This window comes from Chiloscyllium plagiosum, unplaced genomic scaffold (genome assembly GCF_037043375.1).
Source record: "Chiloscyllium plagiosum isolate Xiang-an unplaced genomic scaffold, Cpla_swu_hap1 HiC_scaffold_18, whole genome shotgun sequence".
NCBI lineage: Eukaryota > Metazoa > Chordata > Chondrichthyes > Orectolobiformes > Hemiscylliidae > Chiloscyllium > Chiloscyllium plagiosum.
Window position 1 is genome coordinate 48,725,387 of NW_028270156.1, and position 21,155 is coordinate 48,746,541.

Here is a 21,155-nt window from a genome sequence, read left to right on the forward strand (position 1 = left end):
GGTTGAAATTTTGCTGTTATAGTTTTTGGGCAAATGATCTTCGAATGGATCCAGCATAATAGAGCAAATAAGTTAAACAGATTACATTTTCACCACTAACATGCAACAACTCAACAGTGAAGACATGGTGATTTAAGAGTTTTTTTGCATAAATCTTGGTTGTAAGCTCTTAGTAAAATTGCTGAACTCTCAACACTATTTAATCATAGGTGTAAAGTATAATCATATTGTATCAAAGTATATAACGCACTAACCTGAAAATCTGCATACCGAATTATCTTCTATTCTTTTCTCAATCAACACCTCTGCAAACTTAATACGACTTCATTTCCAGATTTTTTCTTTGCACAGCTGTATAAATTTCCTGTATTCTTCTATAATATTTATCCCACCATGATATTGTTCAATAAACACAAAATAATATTTATGAATTTTTTTAGAAGAATCCATCAACATTAATCTCTATGTGAGGTCCATTCTTCAATTTAAAAAAAATTGAAATACAAATCCTCAGGCATGTCATGTATGCATGTGCCGTGTCTAAGAATTTAAGAATCAGTTTATTCCTTAGGACTGTCAGATCCAAGACCCACATCCATCTGTGCACATTCGCAACATTTCATTCTCATCTCGCTATTTCTTCAGCTATTTTGGGCTCTCTCTGAATAATGTCAGCTGAATGACCATGACAGTTTTTTGATATCACCAACATGTCTCCTGTTATACATCTGCAACAAATATTACCAACTTTTATTCAATAAGTTGGAATGAATAGAGACAGTGTACACTAAAATATTTTTGAATTCACACAGTTTTTAATTTTTAGGATTATAGTCATAATAGAATTTCTCCCCCACTATTTTTCTCTACATCTTCCAAAGAAATGTTGACTTGAACAAACAGTTAGTTATTAACCATGAAGAGAAGCACAAATAAACCCTTTCTGTCCTAACCCAATATCCAAATACAATAAATGTACTCCCCATCATGTATTACTGGATGTTGATTAGTTGTGTTAACTTTGGTTATTTCACCTCAGTTTTGCAGAGGTTAGATGAGGTGTGCAGGTTTCATTGCTGAACTGGTTGAATGAGCATCAGTATATCAGGGAGTGAACATGCAATTTTTTCCTCTTAAACTTAAACAGTTATATATAATCGCAAATTATGCATACTTGAATACAGTTGTAATTTATTAATACTTCCAACAACTTCAAAGATAATATTTATACATAAGTAAATTCTTGTATTGCCCGAGAATGCCACATTCAATACCTTCTTGCAGGACTGGTTTCTAAATTTGTAGAGATAAAGCCCAGTGCCTAAAGCCAGTAGATTAGCCAGCTGCACATTCTTAAGCCCCACTTTTAGATATCTGAAAAAGTACATACTTATATAAGAAAATAAGACATATTATTAAATAAAGCCACACAGCGCTCAGTACCTTCCTAAATAGGACTACAATTGTCACTGCTCTAGAGACAAGATATTGACACATGTTTGTCAGCATGGCCCAGTTGGTTTTCAGGAGCTGATTTAGATTTATAAAAATAACCATATATAAACATTTTTTTGAATGTGGAGGATAAATGTTTATCTTCATCACCTAAGAAGAGGAATCCAAGTAGTTTTATACAAATCATTAGGAGAGATGATTCAGATGTCCCTTAACAAACCTGTATCTAATTCCTCCTCTCCTGTTAGCAGTGACTCCTTGTAACGTTACAGTTCGGTGCAATGCACCAAATTTCAGAACCCTATCTAAGTTTTCAGAGTGCCCAAGTAGCTGAAGGAACAGCAAGCAGATAAAATCAGGGATGTTCAAAAGATTAGAATTTAAAACATCCACAGTTCAGGAAATTAATTTAGATGAATGTTGCAGCTGGACCATGGTATTTCTTTTTCCTAATCCTGGGCCACATAGGATTGAAATAATTTTGATGCTGCACAAATGCTTTTAAAATGTACTTTGTTTATAATGCTGCCTTTAAATTGTTCTACACTGTCCTGGGTATGAGTGATGTTGGACTTGAGATTCTGGCATGTTGTTCTACACCAAAAACTCAATTATCCCATGAAGAGTTAAATTACAATGGCAGTGAAACATTAGTTTGTCATAATTTGAACTTCAAATTCCTGCATAATTTATAATGGGATTTTCTACATTAATGGGAGTATTTTCTGTTTTTAAACAAAGTGGACACCACTGGATTTAGTTCAACTAAATCTAGCATGTCCAACTATATGATGAAAAGATTAGGAAATCATAAGAATTGCAATATAAGAGATAAAGGCTATTCACATCGCAATTGTGCCGGCTTTCCAAATAAACAATGTATGATAGTTGAGGCAAAACCAGCACGTTGTACAAGATCAAAAATCCCTTTTTCATTCGTGTTCTATGCTCATATTAAATGAGCCAAGGATGCTGTATGCTTTATTAACCGTGCTCTCTCTCTTAAGCTATCCTGCCACCTTCAATGATTTGTGCATATTTGTACCTGGAGCTGTCTGTCCTTGCACTCCCTTTGTATTTACACCCTTTGAAGTATATTGTCTACCTGTAAGCTTCCAAAATCAATCACATCACACTTCTCTGTATGAAATTTCATCTGCCACTACTCCATTCATTCCACACTATCCTTCCCATAGATTGTATTACTTCCAAAGTTTGTATTTTCTGCAGATTTTGAAAATGTGCCCTGTCTTTAGGTCATTATTATTTGTTAGAAAAGGGATCCAAGAGCCACTGTTGGGAAAGTTCAATAACCTTCATCTAATCTCAGAAACATTCCTGAACCAGTACTCCCTGTTTCCTGACACTCAGAGAATTTTGTTTTGGTATTGCCACTTTCTCTTTTATCCATAATTAGGATTAGGGAATGTACAGGAAGCAACAGGTTTGTTCATTTCATTGGAGGATAGAGCAAAGTTTTTTTTTAAAGTATACATTGTTCATGAGATGGGAGCATTGCTGGAAAGGCAGTAGTTTATTGCCATCCCTAATTGCCTGTAAGAATGTGATGATAAGCTTAACTGCTGTAGCCTAGGTGATTTAGATACAACCACAGTGCTGGTAAAGAGGGAATTCAGGATTTTGACCCAGTAACTAAAAGATGACAATGTAGTTCCAAGTCAGGATGGAGTGTGACTTCAAGGGGAACATGGCGATGGTGTTCCCTTGTATCTGCTGTCCCTGCTACATGGTAGAGGTAAGGGAAAGAAAATAACTTACATCAAAAATCAAACAGATATTGGAGTCCCTACTGATGATTATTTGAAGATGTTCTGTCACAATGAGCAAGGTAAGTCAGATTTTCAGACATACTTAAAAGGTCGAACTTGAATTAAATTTCAAAAGGATCATGCCACAGTATGAATGATCTGTACAGCCATCTAAAGACTACAATTTTTGATAAAATGTTGGTTAAAGGACAGAACATAGTAGTGATTCCTGAATGTTTTGGACTATAAGCATAAATAAAATGGTCTCTCTTAGGTGTCTAATTCAGGACCACTGCTGTCCTCAATATTTCTAAATAATTTGGATTTGACTATACTGTAAATACTTAACTAAAATGTGTTCCTTAAGGAGTACTGGAATAATCCAATTTTGTTTTCTTAAGTGTGGAAGGCTGTGTACCTCACTGTCCACTCAATATGGTGTTTGATGAAGATACACAGAGATGTGTATATCCAGAGGATTGTAAGTGGCTATTTTATCTTTGTTTTCCTGCACATAACTGAAGTTGAAATGTGCCAAAAATTCCCGGACAAAATGCAAAGTAGTGTAGATATTGGGAATATAAAACAAACTGTAAGAGAACAGTGGAATTATACAAGATGGTCAGTCAGTGAGATCAGATAAGTTTACATTTTCAGGCATACTCCTGCAGAAATCTAGAGTTGAATTTGTTATCCTTCCCTCAAGTCTTTCCGTCCTGTTTTTCCATTTATATATATGTTTATAAGTTGGCCTGTACCTTGGAGTGAAATCAAGTCTTGATTGAAAAGATCAAATGAAAGACACTTGATTGAAAATATAATGGTCCGATGTGAAGTGGGCAAACCTATTCTGCTTTCTAAAGAAAATGATTAGGTGCACAAAATAGAACTCTCTCACTCTTTAAATCAAAAATATGTAAATATATGATACATGTTAAGTGGAGCTGAGGTATGTTGCTTTGGGATTTAATAGTGAGACAGATTTAATCCACTCTCAAACAATCTGCTTTTGAGATTCAAGTACTTAATGTTGACACTGAGTGCTTGAAACAAAGTACAAGCACACAAATACAACATTAAATGCACGTGAATGATACCCATAGATATTGCTGTGTATTAATGAACATATTCAACAGTGCTATTTAATGAACAACATGCTTATAAAAGAATCAAGTTAATTGTATGTTTGGATACCGTAATGTGAAATAGAAAACAAGGAATGTACCTTTTCCTAAGATACAAGGCTATATGCAACTATAAAGTTTGAAGGTTAATTCCTGATTTCTGTTTAAACAGATGATGCCAATTTGTTTCAGCAGGATGTGCTACAGCTAACATTGGGGCTTTTAGGGTTGCATAAATGAATTTGTCTTATACTCTGATCTGATCAGTATCAATTAGCAGATATTAGGAAGTGTACACGTAAAGGCAAAATGAGCTAGGCTTTGTATTTCTCTCAAAAATAAAACGTTTGTAGGCATTCCTTATCTAGACTGTCTTGTGATTAATAGTCACTGCACAAGATACATAAACTCCTGAATCGAGGTTTACAAATATGACACCCAATCGGAGTTCACTGAAGAGAATTTACATAATTTTTGAACTTGTTCTAACACTATCACATTTCAACTGTACTTTAATCAAAGCTTAAAATATCTGCCTAATTTATCTGCTGAAAAAGTGTTGAGCTCTAAGTACAATGAGTAATATTTGAGAATGAATTTGTTAGCATAAATGAATGCTGAATCTCAAATCTGAGCCCAATAGGACACTGGACAATTTTTTTCTGTGCAAAGTCCATTCCTGAGTGTTCTTATGCACCAGCCACTGGAAGTAAATGTATGGTGCAGCAACAATAATGAAGGCAAAGTTAATATTGATCTTCATAGCGAGAGGATTGAGTACATGAACAAGGATGTCTTGCTGTAATTATACAGGCCATTGGTGAGGCCACAACTGAAAGGTTGTGTGCAGTTTTGATCTCCTTATCAGTCGAAGGATGTTCTTGCTATAGAGGAAATGCAGTGAACATTTACCAATTTGATTCCTGGGATGGCTGGGCTGATGCATAAAGAGAGATTGAGTCAATTAGGATTATATTGTAGAGTCATACAACATGGAAGCAGATGCTTCAGTTCAACTAGTCCACACTGACCATGTTCCTAAATTTGTCCCACTTCTCTGCATTTGGCCCGTATCCATCCAAACCTTTCTAATTCATGTACTTATTCAAATGTCTTTTAAATGCTGTAACTGTAGCTATATTCATCACATCCTTTGGCAGTTCATTCCACATACTAAATACTCTCTCTGTGAAAGGGGTGGGTGGGGTCTCAGAGAAACCTATAAAATTCTAACAGGATTAGATAGGTTAGATGCAAGAAGGATGTTCCTGATCGTGGGGGAGTCCAGATCCATGCTCACCATGTTTAAGGATTATGGGTAAACCTCTTAGTACTGAGACGAGGAAATATTCCTCCTCTCAGAGAGGGGTGAGCCTATGGACTCCACTATCACAGGAAGTGGTTGAGGCCAAAACATTATACTTTAAAGGGGAGGTAGATATAGCTCCTGTGGCTAATTGATTACGATATGTGGGTGTGAGAGTTGGGATTAAGATATTGGGCTTGATGATCAGCCATGATCATATTGAATGGCAGAGAAGGTACAAGGGGTCGAATGAGTTAATTTTGCTCCTATCTTCTATGTTTCTATGTAATACACCACACACAGGCAATATTGTAATATTTTCTTTACCTATTATAAGAAATAGTCCATTTTTCATCCAGTATATTGCATATGTAGAAGAAAGTTTAATGGTTGTAATTTAGTCAATGGAAATAATGTTTACTCATTTTTCAATAAAGCTCCTCAAATGACTATTTTGACTAGTCGGATTATGTTAGGAAAACAAAGTTGGTATAGGTTTCTAGTTTTATCCTATACTGCAGTGAAAACAAACATTTTTATTTATATATTTTTGGTTATTTATTTAATGGTTTATATTTTGTATGTATTGTATACAAAGTAAAACTTAATTACAAATTAATAGTTCTACCAGAAAGTACAATACAATGAGGGGGAGTTAAGTGGGGATGAGGCCAATGGGTTCCCCATGTTGCTCACAATCCTCCCTGGGGCTTGTTTGAAAATCTGGCCTCATGCACAGGATGGATGTTTCCTGCCCACGGTCAAATCTCCAAGTTAAATTAATTTTCATAGTCTTAATTTTGTTCACAAAAAGACTGTGTTACTACTTGCACTTTTAAAATTCAATCATGCATCCTAATAACCAATTAGATTACAACAGAATAAAACTTCATCCACGCTAGAAAACAAAAGAGTCAAATTGCAATTAGAAATTTTAACAGCAAGAGCCAATTGGTTGAGTAGTAGAGAATTAGTGCAAAGCCCAAACCTATGTACACTAAATGTATTTAACTTCACATTGCTGAAACTATGTTAAAATTGTAGTGGTGAGGTACTAGTAATATACTTACTCTTTTTTTCTTAGGCATTAGACTGGCAGTTTATATTCAGCCTCCTAAATCCACAAGTGCACTGGCATTACCTGGAATATCCACTTCTGCAGCTTTTAATGCTTCAGTCCAAACATTGACAACACCTACCTTAAGCCAGTACACAGGTTCACTGGTGGCAACAAAGAGTTCAAAGACTACTGCTTCCATTCCAACAATAGAAATCCCTATAGGGACCCATCTGTCCAAAGTTCCAATAGGGACAACTACAATTTCTTCTCCAATTCCATTACTAACAGAAACAACAACCTTTGTACAAAAGACAACATCAGTAACATCACCTGCCACCGAACAAACCTTAGTGTCTAATTTCACTAAAAGTACAACATCACCCACTTCTGCACTCCCAGTTTCTTCAACAAAAATAATAACCACCTCAACAATAGCTTTGCCTGAAAGATCAACATTAGAAGAAACAACAACTGAATTACCAGCAGAATTACATTCCTTGTCCACATCAGTTGAACCAAAGCCTACCAAAAATATAACAACAACTTCAACGACTACTACAGGACTATTATCGTCAACAGCATCTGAAACTAGAACAAAATGGATAACTACAATTAAGACAATTTCTGCTCAAACAGAACAACTACCAAGGAAGACTTCCTCTTCCACAACTGTAGCATCTCCGTCAGTAGAAACAAAGCCAATGACACAGAAAACATCTCTACTTCCACCTTCAAAAGTGACCATGGCATATTCTACTTCAAAAGAACCGCAATCCACTATGCTTCCTCTCTTCACCAAGTTAATAACAAAAACCACGAGTTCTAGTTACCCACGCTTGACTTCCTTTTCTGCTGGAACATTGTCCTTGACAACTAAAAAGAGCAAATCATCAACTGCAGGGGTCCTTAGAACGTCAGCATCAACAGAAGCAATGGTGCACCCAGCATCTGAAAAATCTACAGCAATATCTTCTCCAACATTAGTTCCAATAACAGAAAGAAATGAAACAACTGCAAGAACTTCCACAGAGCCTCTTTCAACAGAAAGGCCCACAACATATTCACTGAGCTCAAGAACGCCATCAACAACAGTTCCATCCATGACCTCTTCACCTTTAACTACTTTATTTACAACCTCCAAACAAACTACCCCAACATCTACTGCTAAGTTTTCTTCAACATCATCTACCATATTGTACTCAGAAACACCTGCCAAAGCATCAACATCTGTAATATATCCAATTACAACTAAAACAAGTACATCATTTTCTGTTGATTCATATCAATCATTATCTACAAAAGGACCAGAAACTAGTTCAACTGTCAAAATATTCAAACCTGTAACAACTCCACAGAGCACAGTAATGACCTCCAGTTCAACAACAGAAACACATATAACAAGTAAATTAACTTCCCTACAACCAATTACTACACACAAATCTACTTTCAGTACTTCCCCAGTTGATCAAAGCACAGCTCCAGTTGATACTTCATCTGTTCTATTAACTACATCTCCAACTACAATAGCTCCAACATCTATAAGAGTATCTCCTATTTCTATTTCAACATCTAAAACAACCACTGCATCTACAAGATCTCAACTTGGGACAACTACAATGTTACCGACATTGTTTGTAACAAATACAACCTCAGAAACCCTCCAAGCAAAAACTGTTTCCGAGCTCACATCCAAAATGACAACCATTTCACATGTAAAAAATGTAACTACATCTGCTACACAACCTTCAGCAACTTCAACTACAGCTACCTCTATACGCAGTCTCACTGAAAAAATAACATCTGGAACAGTGGAAGTAGGTGTAACCAGACCCACCGTTCTTTCGTCTAAAGCACCATTAACAACAAAAACATCAACGGCTACAGCAAATGAAACATCCATTACAGGATTAGTTGTTACAACATCAGAAGGAGTTAGTAAGACATCAGAAGTTTTTACTCCAACAGCAACTTCTATTGGGACCACAAATATCACAGGAAAGACAGTATCGCCTCAGCAGCTTACAGGTAGCACAACACCCATATCTGCCCATTTGAATAGAACTGTTACCACTGAAAAGAAAGAAACCTCAGTCAAAGCCGTTCCTTCAACAACCCAACGTACAATTACTACTACCTCAGAATCAATTTTGTATACATTACATACTAATGCCACTTTGTCTCCAATTATTGTTCCTCATACATCAGTGTCTACAGTAGGTTCAACAATGTTCTCAACAAGTGCTTACACAACAGCTTTGACCATCCCACCAACTAGTCAATGTGTGGTAAGTAAAAGAACAAAGAATATTAATTATCAGTAATTACTTAGTTGAATACAAGGATACGTTCGGTGCGTTGTGATCGGTAGACGAAACAAAACAGGCTCTTCACTAATTGCAGATTCTGCTTATCACAGGTTTCGTAGTTTGCAGAGATAATCCCTGGTTTCATTTCTGCACTTTTGATCCTTTCCCCCCCCATCCTGCTATTCTTATCTCCAACAAGTGTGAGGTAACTGTATCATCTTGATTATAAAGACTGTGTACTTTAACCTCCATAATAATGCTCCCTCCATGCCTGACATAACCTATCTACAATCTAAACCCAGTTCTATACCACTGTCACCTTCAGACATAACAGTCCTAAATTTTTGGGGGCTTCCACTTCAACATGTTCTATAAAGATGACCCCAGAGTCCATCCACCCTCTGTAAATGCTGCTGCCAGAATCCCAATTTTCACCATTGCTCTATGATCTTTATTGGTTCCCAGTTTATCAACACCTAGGTATAAAAAAATTAAATCCTTGTGTTCAAATTTCACCATGGCCTCCCCACTTTCTTCTCCTTCCACCAGCACCACCATCAGCCTCACCCCCATTCCAATTTCAAGACTTCAGCTTCACAATGCTGGAGGCATTTTGTGTTTTGCCTATTCTGGCCTTACATAATTTCCTATTTTCATATGTCTACCTTTTGTCTCTGTGCCTTTGACTGACTGGGCCTTAAGCTCTGTAATTCCCCATCTTATTCTCTGAGTCTCTTTCCTTCTTTAAGTCACCCCCAAAACCCTTGCATCTGTTGGGTGTCAAATTTTGTCTGACATTGCATCTGTGAAACACTCTGAAGTATTTTACAAAATAAAACATATATACTTTATGACCTTCCCACCATCATACGGTCAGAAGTGGAGCAGTTTGCTGAAGATTACACAATGTTAAGCACAATTGAAACTCTTCAGATACTGAACCAGCCCAGTCCCATATGTAGCATAACCTGGTCAACATCCAAGCTTGAGCTGATAAGTGGCATATAACTTCTGTGTCACATGAAGTTTATTGCTTTGATGTAAACAACTGCCATATTTTTGTTCAAATAGTGTTCATGTTGCTGTTCACCATTGTTGTACACTGGTATAGTAGATAATAGATGAAAGACGTTAGTGTGGGTTGTTTTCCCTCTAAAAGAAGTCAGTTACAAACCAATTGGCTTTGCAAAAGGCTACTCCACAGTGACATTATGCCATAACAACCAAAACATCAGATTTCTACCCAGTGGGAGGAAGTGGCTAAGGAGTTGGTGGCCAGTCAGAATTTCGCAAGAGTGTACTGGGCACTTTAGGGAGGCCAACATAGGATTCTGGGGATAGGTAGGTCAGGCCTTCTTGTTGAGATTGGAGGGATCAGATACCCTGAGCAGGGGGTGGGTGGAAAAGGTGAGAGGATGGGGCAAAGTTTGGGAGCAAGACAGTGATGCACAAAGTGGAGATGGTGGGGTGGGGGTGGGGGGATGGTGGGGTTTGGTATGCCTGATGAGCACAGGACATGCCTGTTCTTTCATTAACTTTGGTGAAAACAAATAGCCTGCTCGCTCTCATCTGCCTTTCCAGGACCCAGTGTAATTTGTCAGTGGCGGTGGAATGAAGCTACTTAATTGAAGTTGAAGATCTCACTTGGCCTAAAAGGCACGCTGACTGTTGCCTTACTTGTTCATTATATTGTGGTGGATTGCTTTGGGCTGGTAGGAAAGTGGTGGGCTAACGTTGTGCACACATGGCTCCCTCTGGAGGGAGCCATAAATATCTCCTCATAATTTTAGTCTTACCGCAATGTAAATTAATCTTGCTCTTCTAAAATGCTTTACAGATTCCATTTCCTCAGGATCTAGATGAGTGCATCAAAAATATATGTGTGGAAGGGCAAATAGTGCAAATCAATAGATCACATGACTGCCCTTACCTTGTGACTCCACCCAGCTGTGAGCTCCTTGGATTTGCTGTGCAGGTGAACGGTGACAAATGCTGTCCGCAGTGGGAATGTCCATGTAAGAGATTTGGCTTTATTCTTGTGCTTTAATCTTAAAATGGTTAACATTTCATGTAGAATTATTCAAACTGATTTTGTTGTTGTAAAGCTATATATATCATAGAAACATAGAAAATAAAAGCAGGACTAGGCCATTTGGACCTTCAACGGCTCCACCATGCGATCAGAGCTGATCATCAAACTGTACCCTTTTGCTGCTTTCTCCCCATATTCTTTGATCCATTTAGCCCAAAGGACTTTACCTAACTCCTTCTTGAAAACACTTCATGTTTTGGCCTTGATTACTTTCTGTGGCAGAGAAATTCCACAGGCTCATCATGCTCTGAGTGAAGAAATTTCTCCTTGTCCCAATCTTAAGTCGTCTACCCCATATCCTTAGACTGTGACCTTAGTTCTGGACTGTTCAGTATTGGGAACATCCCTCCTGCATTAACCCTGTCCAAACCTGTTAAAATGTTTTATCTTTCTATGAGATTCACACTCATTCTTCTGAACAGAGTGCTCACTAATTTAGTTCATCAAGCGAATTTAGTGGATAAGATCTGTCCCAACATTGCATCATTGAAGTATACTGAAACACTACAGTTTTATTCAAAAAGTCAGTAACATTTTAGCCAAGTCAATATTGTAAGATCGACAACAGAAGACAGACTTGCCAATTCACAACTTCAAATTTACTTACATTACTGATTTCAGTTCCTCCTGTGCATAATCTTTAGTATTTACACCTACCTACAAATACATGTCACGATCACATACTCATGTCTAATTTGAAAAAAAAAACTTAATAGGGCAACAGAAAAATCTTGGAAGTTATTATATACTCAAGCCCTTAAAAATTTGCCTGAAAATAATGTTACATTTCAAATTAGCTGATATACTTGCAATTGAAGTGTAAATTCTTGCTGAAGAATAAATGCTAATATTAGCATTTTTGCAACAGTTTGTTAATATTACGGAGTATTGTGGGGTTATTTGGAGTATTGTGTGCAGTTTTGGGCCCCATAACCCAGGAAGGATGCACTGGCCCTGGAGTATGTTCAGAGGAGGTTCATGAGAATGGTCCCAGGAATTAAAAGCTTAACATATGAGGAATGTTAGAGGACTTTGGGTCTATATGTAGGGCGTCACAGTGGCACAGTAGTAAGCACTGCTGCCTCACAGCTCCAGAGACCCGGGTTCAATTCTTGGCTCAGGTGACAACTGTATGGAGTTTGCACATTCTCCCCGTGTCTGCATGGGTTTCCTCCGGGTGCTCAGATTTCCTCCCACAGTCCAAAAATGTGAAGGTTAGGTGAATTGGCCATGCTAAATTGCCCGTAGTGTTAGGTGAAGGGGTAAATGTAGGGGAATGGGTCTGGATGGGTTGCACGTTGGTGGGTTGGTGTGGACTTGTTGGGCCAAAGGGCCTGTTTCCACACTGTAAGTAATCTAATCTATACTCCTTGGACTTTAGAAGAATGGGGGGGGGGGGGGGGAATCTAATTCAACCACACAGAATACTGAATGACCTGGACAGAGTAGATGTTGGGAAGCTGTTTCCATTGGTAAGAGAGACGAGGACCTGAGGGCACAACCATAGAGTAAAGACATGACCTTTCGAACCTTTTAGAAACTTCTTCAGCCAGAGAGTGGTGAATCTATGGAATTCACTGCCACAGAAGGCTGTGGAGACCAGGTCATTGAGTATATTTAAGACTGAGATGGAAAGGTTCTTGAGTATCAAGTAGAGAATGGGGTTGAGAAAATGATCAGTCATGATTGAATGGAAGAACAGACCCGATGGGCTGATTGGCCTAATTTCTGCTCCTATGAGTTCAAATGGCAGTAATAGTGGTCAATGAAGCATATATTATGTAATATGTATTTTGAACAATATATTCAGCCATTGTTGCATTAAAATATTTCCGAATATTTCAGTGCAGGTCAGAATAAACTTGTGTCAATGTATTTAACAGTAGTTAAACTTTATTTGCTAAATTTGTTTCTAATATTTTGATTCAAAGTATAGAACAGGTCATTTATGTGACCCTAAACTTCAGGGGAAGAGGATGAACAGTAGTCTTTAATCTCATATTTTAAATGCAAAAAAATCAATTCAAATTTTACATGGATATTTTAATGCCAATTGAGCTGACAAATTAATTCCAAAAACAAAACAGGTACAGAAATAACCCATTTTCATTTAACACTTGAAATTTAAGCTGCCTTAAACAAAAGCTAATGGTATTTACCTTATGCAATTTATTTACCTCACATCAGTAAGAGAATTTGCTTTGGTGAAATCATACGCATTGGTTTGCCATTCATGCTTGAACACATTTTCTAAAGACGTGTTTTAATTGCAAACCAGAAATGATGGAGGATATAAAGACAGACTGCAATGTAAATGCATCTGCTCTTACCCATACATTTAACAGTGATTATCTGATGATTATTTAAAAGGTGCTAATATCTTAATGCAATCAGAGGCAGCTGGAGCTTTCAGTTATTGACAAGTATTAATTAAAAAATAATAGACGTGTTTGTGTATCTGTAAATAATCTGTCTTCAATTAAGCTTTATTGTGGCTGATCTCACTATTGTGGTTAAGATGTGGAGGAGCCGATGTTGGACTGGGATGGACAAAGTTAAAAATCACACAACACCAGATTAGAATCCAACAGGTTTATTTGGAAGTACTAGCATTCGGAGCACTGCTCCTTCATCAGGTGGTTGTGAAACAGGACCATAGACACAGAATTTATAATGAAAGATTACAGAATCATGGAAGTAAAATGATATATTTAACAAACCTTGATTGTTTTAATTTATTTATATAGCAATTGAGGTTTGTTAAATATATCATTTTACTTTCATGACACTGTAACCTTTTGCTATAAATTCTGGGTCTTATGGTCCTGCTTCATAATCACCTGATGTGCTCTAAAAGCTAGTGCTTCCAAATAAACCTATCGGACTAAAACCTGGTGTTGTATGATTTTTAACTATTGTGATTAGCTTTGCACGATAATATTGTCCTCTTGCAACAATTCTCCAAGAAAATTACCACGAATATTTTTGACAGTTATTGCCCGAGCTGTGTGTAAAATAGCTCTTAGATATTAGCTTTCATTTTGCCACAGTTTTATGTTGGCCAGACATGATTGACTCCTTCAGCCACAATGAAACACTTCACTGCCTTTGAATCTACCTTGTTAATTATTTGGTTGCTTTCCCCAATTACAAAATGGAGAAATCCATGAAGCTCAAGAAAACCTATAAGTTTAAGGACTTCAAAGTTACATTTAAAAAGCGTTAAAATTCACAAGTTATGCCAAATTAGATAGAAATAGTCATAATGGGAGAAAGAAAAAGATGACAATGCAAGCAGACTTTAAATTTAACTAAAATACATTAATTTCAATATAGTTACTATTTCAGTATAAATGTACTCCTGAAATTTGAGTATTTTGTTAATGTAATTTTAAAAATATTATACAGAGCTGAGCTGAGTCCAGCACATTAATGTAGTCTGAGTGATAAAGCTTTAATACATAAAAAAAGGGAATTGAATTAAGTATGTTTAAGAATAGTAACTTATATAAAATAGACAAGCTAATGTATGTGAATAGTAAAGGCAATAATGATTTACATGGCTCCAAGAGCTGGATAAATAGAAAACAAATTTTTGACTCATTTGCCATTACTATTTCTTCAATCCCAAGATGTGTTACATCATGAAATGTAAACAATGAAGCTAAAGGGAAAATAGAAGCAATGTGCTTAATATATCTTGGATCAAATTAATCTTTTATAAGATTAATATGGTTATTCTATGCAATTAAATTAATTGGCTTGCTTATTGAGAGGGCAGATATAATCTACGTTTAAGATACTTAGCCAGTGGAGAACTCAGCAATTGAGTTTCCACAATCAGGTCACACAATTTTCTGTTTCACAGAACATGAAATACTGATAATGTTACAGTAATATAGATTAAAAAAAAACTTTTATGTAGCTTTCTCAACTACACCTGATAAATATTCATGAAGCAATCATTACAATGTGCACAAAAATGCATTCACTTCAGCTTAAGTATGGAAAAGCATCTGTTTGCCTATTGTACCTTTTGTGTTATGAACTTTAAGGAGAAGGCAATTAACAAAAACAAGATCAACCACATTTTTCTGCTAATTTTCTGTACCATAACCTCAACAAAAATCCAGAATTGTAATAAAAACCTAAATTCTAAACTGCTTGGTGCCTTTTGAAATAGAAAGTCTATCTGGAAACCTACCAAATTACTTGGCAAGATGTAAAATAAACAGAAACTATGCAGAGGCTGTCATAATTGTCTTGTACAGAACACCTGTCAAAAAGGGGCCTCCTGCTCAACATTAAATTGACGATTGACATTTAAACTTGTGTTAAACACTGCTCCATGAACAAGAAATATCCTCATGTCCACTCTTAACAGATAACAAAATTAGAAAAGGAGGTAGTTTTCCCACAACTAAGTGAAAAGAGATGCACATCTCCAAAATTCCAAGCTGATACTCAAGTTTGAACTTCCCAATTTCATGCAAGTGTGTCTCATCATATCTGGTTATAGGCAATGACTCAGAACATTTGCCCTGACACAGAAGGCATATTAGTCTATTAGTTTCTCATGAGACGAGCAGACTGCAAAGGACAACCACCAGATGATCCCTGACACCCACACCACTTTGATGGTTGGGTCTAATTTTGTCATAGGAAGGCTGGCCACAATTTTACACCATCTACTAATATCTTGCTGTTTCAGAGAATAGAGTGTTGAATTGACCTGATGCCCATTTAAAGTGAACCTCTAACTTGTTAGCACAGAGCTGTCTTTTAACTTAACAATTATTATAACCCATTTTTGAATTGTGTTATCTCCTGCCACGTCATTAAAATTTAGTTGTGCTGCAATGAAGTTCTGCAAGCGTAAAGGTGAGAACAATATATTGCTTTCTCTTTATCTTAAAATCATACAATGCTACAGATCATTCCTACTGCCTCAGCATTGGAAACATTCCCATCCTCCACTGCACATGCTGTGGCTTCAATCATAAAAGAACAACACACGAACTCTATTTCTGAACAGCCACAAACAGTATTCTTATTTTACCCTGGTAACAAGTGATAACCTATTTTCTGGTAACTGCTTTGACACTGGACCCAGTTTCTTGCACATCACCATCTTCCCATCTTGTTCACAAATTGCTGCTTCTTTCACTCAGCATGCTCATTTCATGAAGCTGATTCTCAAAATTCATAAGCCTCTTCAGAAATCATATATTAGTTCATTTCCATATCTGCATGACACATCGGCTCAAAGAGAAACCAAAGCAATAAGTTTGAGAATCTGTCCATATTCCCAATTAAAGCATCAATGTCCTGGCTCTAATCAATAACAGCAGATAAATCTGAAATAGAACAGGGACAGCAAGTCCTGCAACCATATTGTTGTTGCACTGCCATCATATTGCCACCTGAAAACGGGGTAAAAATATACCCCACACATAAAGAATGGCAGTATTGCTACTTTATGACAATGACTTTTTTTTAATAATACCATACAAGAGAGTGGTTAACCAGTTACTCAATAATGAAGAAAGTGTTTGTGTTATTGGCTGCTGCTGTGGTCTAGATTTGAAGATTTGTGTGTATGTGTTACATGTTTTTACATTTTTGAAATATTTGCCATCTTTCTTGACCTAATATGCTATTTAAAATGTATATCATTGATATTAAGTAGAAGTTTAAAAAGGTTTTGCTAACATTTTGTAATTATACTTGTACTGATTTAAGTCGTAGTAAAAACATCATTATATGATTTGACTATGATGTGAAAGTACTTTCGCAGACTTGTTTCTCCTCCCCCCACACCCACCCCAAAACAGCAATCATCCTCCTTTGAAGCTCAATTTACTGGGAACTAGATTTTAATAACAGCATAAGCTATTTAATTTTTGTAGGTCGATGTTCCATTCTCACTAATCTACACATAATTACATTCGACGGAAGTGGCTTTGGCCTTTCTGGAGCTGCTTCATACATTATTGCTTCACTGGCAAATGAAACCATTGTTGTAGGGATCAGCAAATGTCTCAGCAGCCAGATGGTAAGTGTTCAAGATAATGTAAACCCCTGAGAATCCATGTTGCCTCACAGCATAAAATGCAAGGTTGCCTGAATTTCTCCAGCTTTCTAATTCTTAAACATCCCTCATCTTTCAACACTATTACCTTACTTTTAATCAAGTGTGGTTTGGAAGCCAACTTCAATTAAAGGAATTCCTTGGCGTCTATTTTAATAATTCAGTGCAATGTTACTACACTGGTATTTGTTATAAGAAAAATAACATTGACATGAATGTAATCCATTTGCCTTGGTATGAAAAAGTTCGCAGCTGGTTCACTTGAGCTCTGCAGCAAGTGTTTAGAGGTTGTATTTTATTTGCATAACCATTGGGAACACTGCAGACCAGATCTTTTTTGGCAAGTTTCCCCATTCTTCTACTGGTGCTGTCTCTTGCTGTTCAGTTCAGAAGTACTGGAAACCCTGTAATCAGTAGCTCAAGTGACCATTCTGCATCAGTCAGCTGAGACAGTGAGCAGTATGCAAGCCTGTTTCATTATGGTGGGCGTTGCAACCAAGCCTGATTCTCTCTGCTCAGCCAATGCCCACATGTTCTAACAAAGAAGCTCTCAGATGATATTCAGGAAGAGGAATCCTGGTTAAGTCCCTCCTCACCCCCTGATGTCAATTGTAATACCCCTACTCTTCCACCAGTTTCAATGGAAAGTCAGAATACATGAGAGATCGAACATGTTAGCTTGTAAGCAGTTAGCTTTGCTGTTGCTGTAAAAGCTTATTCATATTGTTCTCATTGCATATATTTATCATCAAATTTTATTTCCAGAATATAAATCAGTTTCTTGTTTTAAATAACCTATTACACTATTATTACTATATGTTGAAAAAGCAAAAATGATTAAGGGCACAGACAATGTGGAGACATCAATATACTTCAGTACTTCCTATCTGTAGATTAAATGTTGATGGAAAAGATGGTGCATTGCAATTGACGGTGATGTCTCCTGGAGTAAGTATTTGCTTCTCCAACCTTTAGGAAAGAAATCAACCCATAGTTTATTTTTGATGTTTCCTGCCACCATTGGGTTTGGATAGGTGGAAGTTCCATTTCAGGTTTTATATAATTTCACCTATTGGACTGTGAAAATGTAGTGCAGGCTTACAGCATTTATAAACAAAGATTTATACATTGGAATCAAATCAGAAATGAATCATCTTTGGTTTAAATGCAAGAAGTGATTTTCAACTTCCAGTGGTGGAAAGCTGTTTTAATTGTTCTATTGCACATGGCCATACTTTCAGCTCCCTACACTCTACTCTCTGGAATTTCATTCCTTCTGGACTCTCCTTTAAGATGTTTCTTGGGATCAAAGTTTTGGCCACGTGTCTTAATGTCTTATATCTCCTTAAAGGGTTTTCTTTTTTGAGTGCTTCTTTGGAACACATTAAAGCCATTTCTGAGATGATTTTACATTGGAAAACTTGGATTGCTGTAGTCCTAACCATGCATTAAGTGATATCATGAACTTAACATCATCATGCCGGACTGCCATAAGTACCAAGATCAGCAGCCCACTTACTCAATAAACACTTTAAAAGATCTGATTAACATGTGATTAAGATACCTTCAAATTCAAATGAACTGGGATAAAGCATTGCCCACGCCATAGTGCATTGGGTACAGAAGAGACATAACTGATGGGATTTGCACTTTCATTGACAGTAACTGTTGAAAAAGCAGAGATAAAAGCTGAAAGTGTGATCATGTCTAACTTTGGTGGAAGAGTCTGCTGAGACTTAGGCAGTGTGTGACATTTTACTTTTCATAGCATTTTCATTACGTCAACTTCTTTTGGTAGGAGCTGAAATTATTGGCTCTTGCCATGATTCAGCAGTACACATTGTGGTGCTGGGGTTTGTACATTTTGTTAAAGGTGCCACTTCCAATGAGGGGGAGAAGGACAACGTCAGCTGGCCAGAGGCAGGTGTGCCATGAGGTACAGGAAGCTTGGAAACCTCCTGAAGAAAGAAAGGGCTGTGAAGTGGCAGCAATGGGCAGGCAAAGGCCTCAAATATGTTTACAGGATCAGAATGTCTTATCTGTAGATGATGGAGCACTGAAGGCTTTGCCTCTTGAGAGAGACTGTCACATCCCTCTGTGATGTCTTTGATTGAGAGAGCCTTGAGTCGTACAGGTGGTGAGCCAATGCTTCTAGCCTTACAAGTAACAATGACATTGAGCTTCTTTGCCTTGGAAACATTCCAGGCAACCTGGAGATATCAGTGGGGCCTGCAACACTTCACTAAATTAAGAAATTCACTGATGCCATGTTTGGGTGTGCCTGTCAGTATATGGGTTTTTATATCTGACAACACAAGTCAAGTGGACAGAGCCAGAGCCTCTGTGTATCCATCACTGGTTATCAGCAGGTATAATGGTAATTGATTGTACCAATGTAACGATAAAAGCATGGCTTAGACAGCCAGGGGCATTCATACACTGAAAAGGATGCACTGAATAAATGTGCACGTGTGTATGATCACATTCAAACAGTTATGCATTACTGTCCACATTGTGGTTAGGAAGCAGCCACAATCTTGGACATGCCTAGATACCAAAGACATAGAAGCTTTGGATGGCTGGTGACCAATAGTACCCATTAAAATGAATGGCTGATGACTCCAGTAAGGATGGAGCCTCTATGCGTATATAATGATGGACTGTCTTATTAAAACCCAAAAGACGTAATGGTAGAAGATATCTATCATCTGAGTGCTTATTCTTTTAAATGACCTTCTAGAATTGACCCCAAGCCAAAAGAAACATTTGGACATCCATTTTTTTCAAAATTGTGTTAAAGAGAGAGACTTAGAGGAGCATCTCGTCAGAGAGAAACCATTTTGAGGGAGACCTGACTGGGCTATTGGTCTCTTGCATTGAAGAGATCCAAAACTAAACCACTTACTTGCAGTTTCACAGTATTTGAGGCTATGCAAGTGAAGCTATAGGAGTTAAGTAAATGAGACAAACATAAATAAACTTGTGAATTTGCAACTACGTTACTTAGTTTGCCTTGGTGTAGTCAAAACGACATCAAATTCCGCATAAACTCAGTATAATGATTTACACATTGTTGGAATTTTTACTGTTCCTGATTAGGGAACACCTCAAATGAAGGCTAATGTTACAGGCAAAGCTTCAATACACAGTGGGTCAAAAACTTTTCTTAGTTGGATTGAAGCAGTGTTTCTTTTAAAATGAGGGTCAAGTTTAATCATGTCCTCACATCATGTATCTAATCAGATCCAACCAAACCAATCCACTCATCGTTTCATTAATTATGTGTTTACTTATCGGGAACACCTGGTTCACCGCACAAATTAGGTCTTAATCGCATGTTATTGAATGTCTTTGCTACATAGCTATAGTATAACAGCAGTTGGAAGGGGGTCCTGATTATTATAGTGCATCTATTAACAATATTTATGGAAAAAGCCAGGATGTTTGATACTTTGTCATGAGAAAAATATGTGAAGTTTTTAAATTAAGTCATATCCATTCACACAATTCCTGAACATGGTTCAGATTTTGCTTAATTTTTTTTGCTACTACATCCTTCCTCTTTGAATTTGGCTGGGTATTTGATACATTTTATAATTCAAGTTCAATAGGACCATTTTATAAACAGCGATTTACTACACTTTCACTTCCAATCTCAACTTTCATCACAGCTTGAAAGGAGAAGTCAAATTGCTTGCAATATAAGATCCTAAGCCTTTGACATTCAGCTGACCCACAATGGTAGTCTATAAAAGTTGTCTCTGTTGGTAAACTGAGGGCTGAATTTTGAGCCTCGACTGAGTTGGGACAGGAGCTACAAATAACCATACCAAATGCCATGCCAGTCCCCAGCATAGTCCCACCTCCAGACTAATTATTGCACGGGCAGGATTAGGGAGGGAGGTGGCTGGTAGCAGCAGAGCTACCTATTCGCACAGTTCATTCAGAGTCA

General features: G+C 37.1%; 1 protein-coding gene across 1 annotated transcript in view; it reads left to right on the plus strand.

Moving 5' to 3' along the window:
* Positions 1-21,155, plus strand: part of otog (otogelin) — a 223,796-nt gene that overhangs the window by 160,817 nt on the left and 41,824 nt on the right. The window contains exons 35-38 of the mRNA XM_043706414.2: positions 3,626-3,705; positions 6,739-8,999; positions 10,858-11,035; positions 17,022-17,167. Of these exons, the coding sequence (XP_043562349.2) occupies positions 3,626-3,705; positions 6,739-8,999; positions 10,858-11,035; positions 17,022-17,167 (2,665 nt within the window). The remainder of the gene's footprint in view (positions 1-3,625; positions 3,706-6,738; positions 9,000-10,857; positions 11,036-17,021; positions 17,168-21,155) is intronic.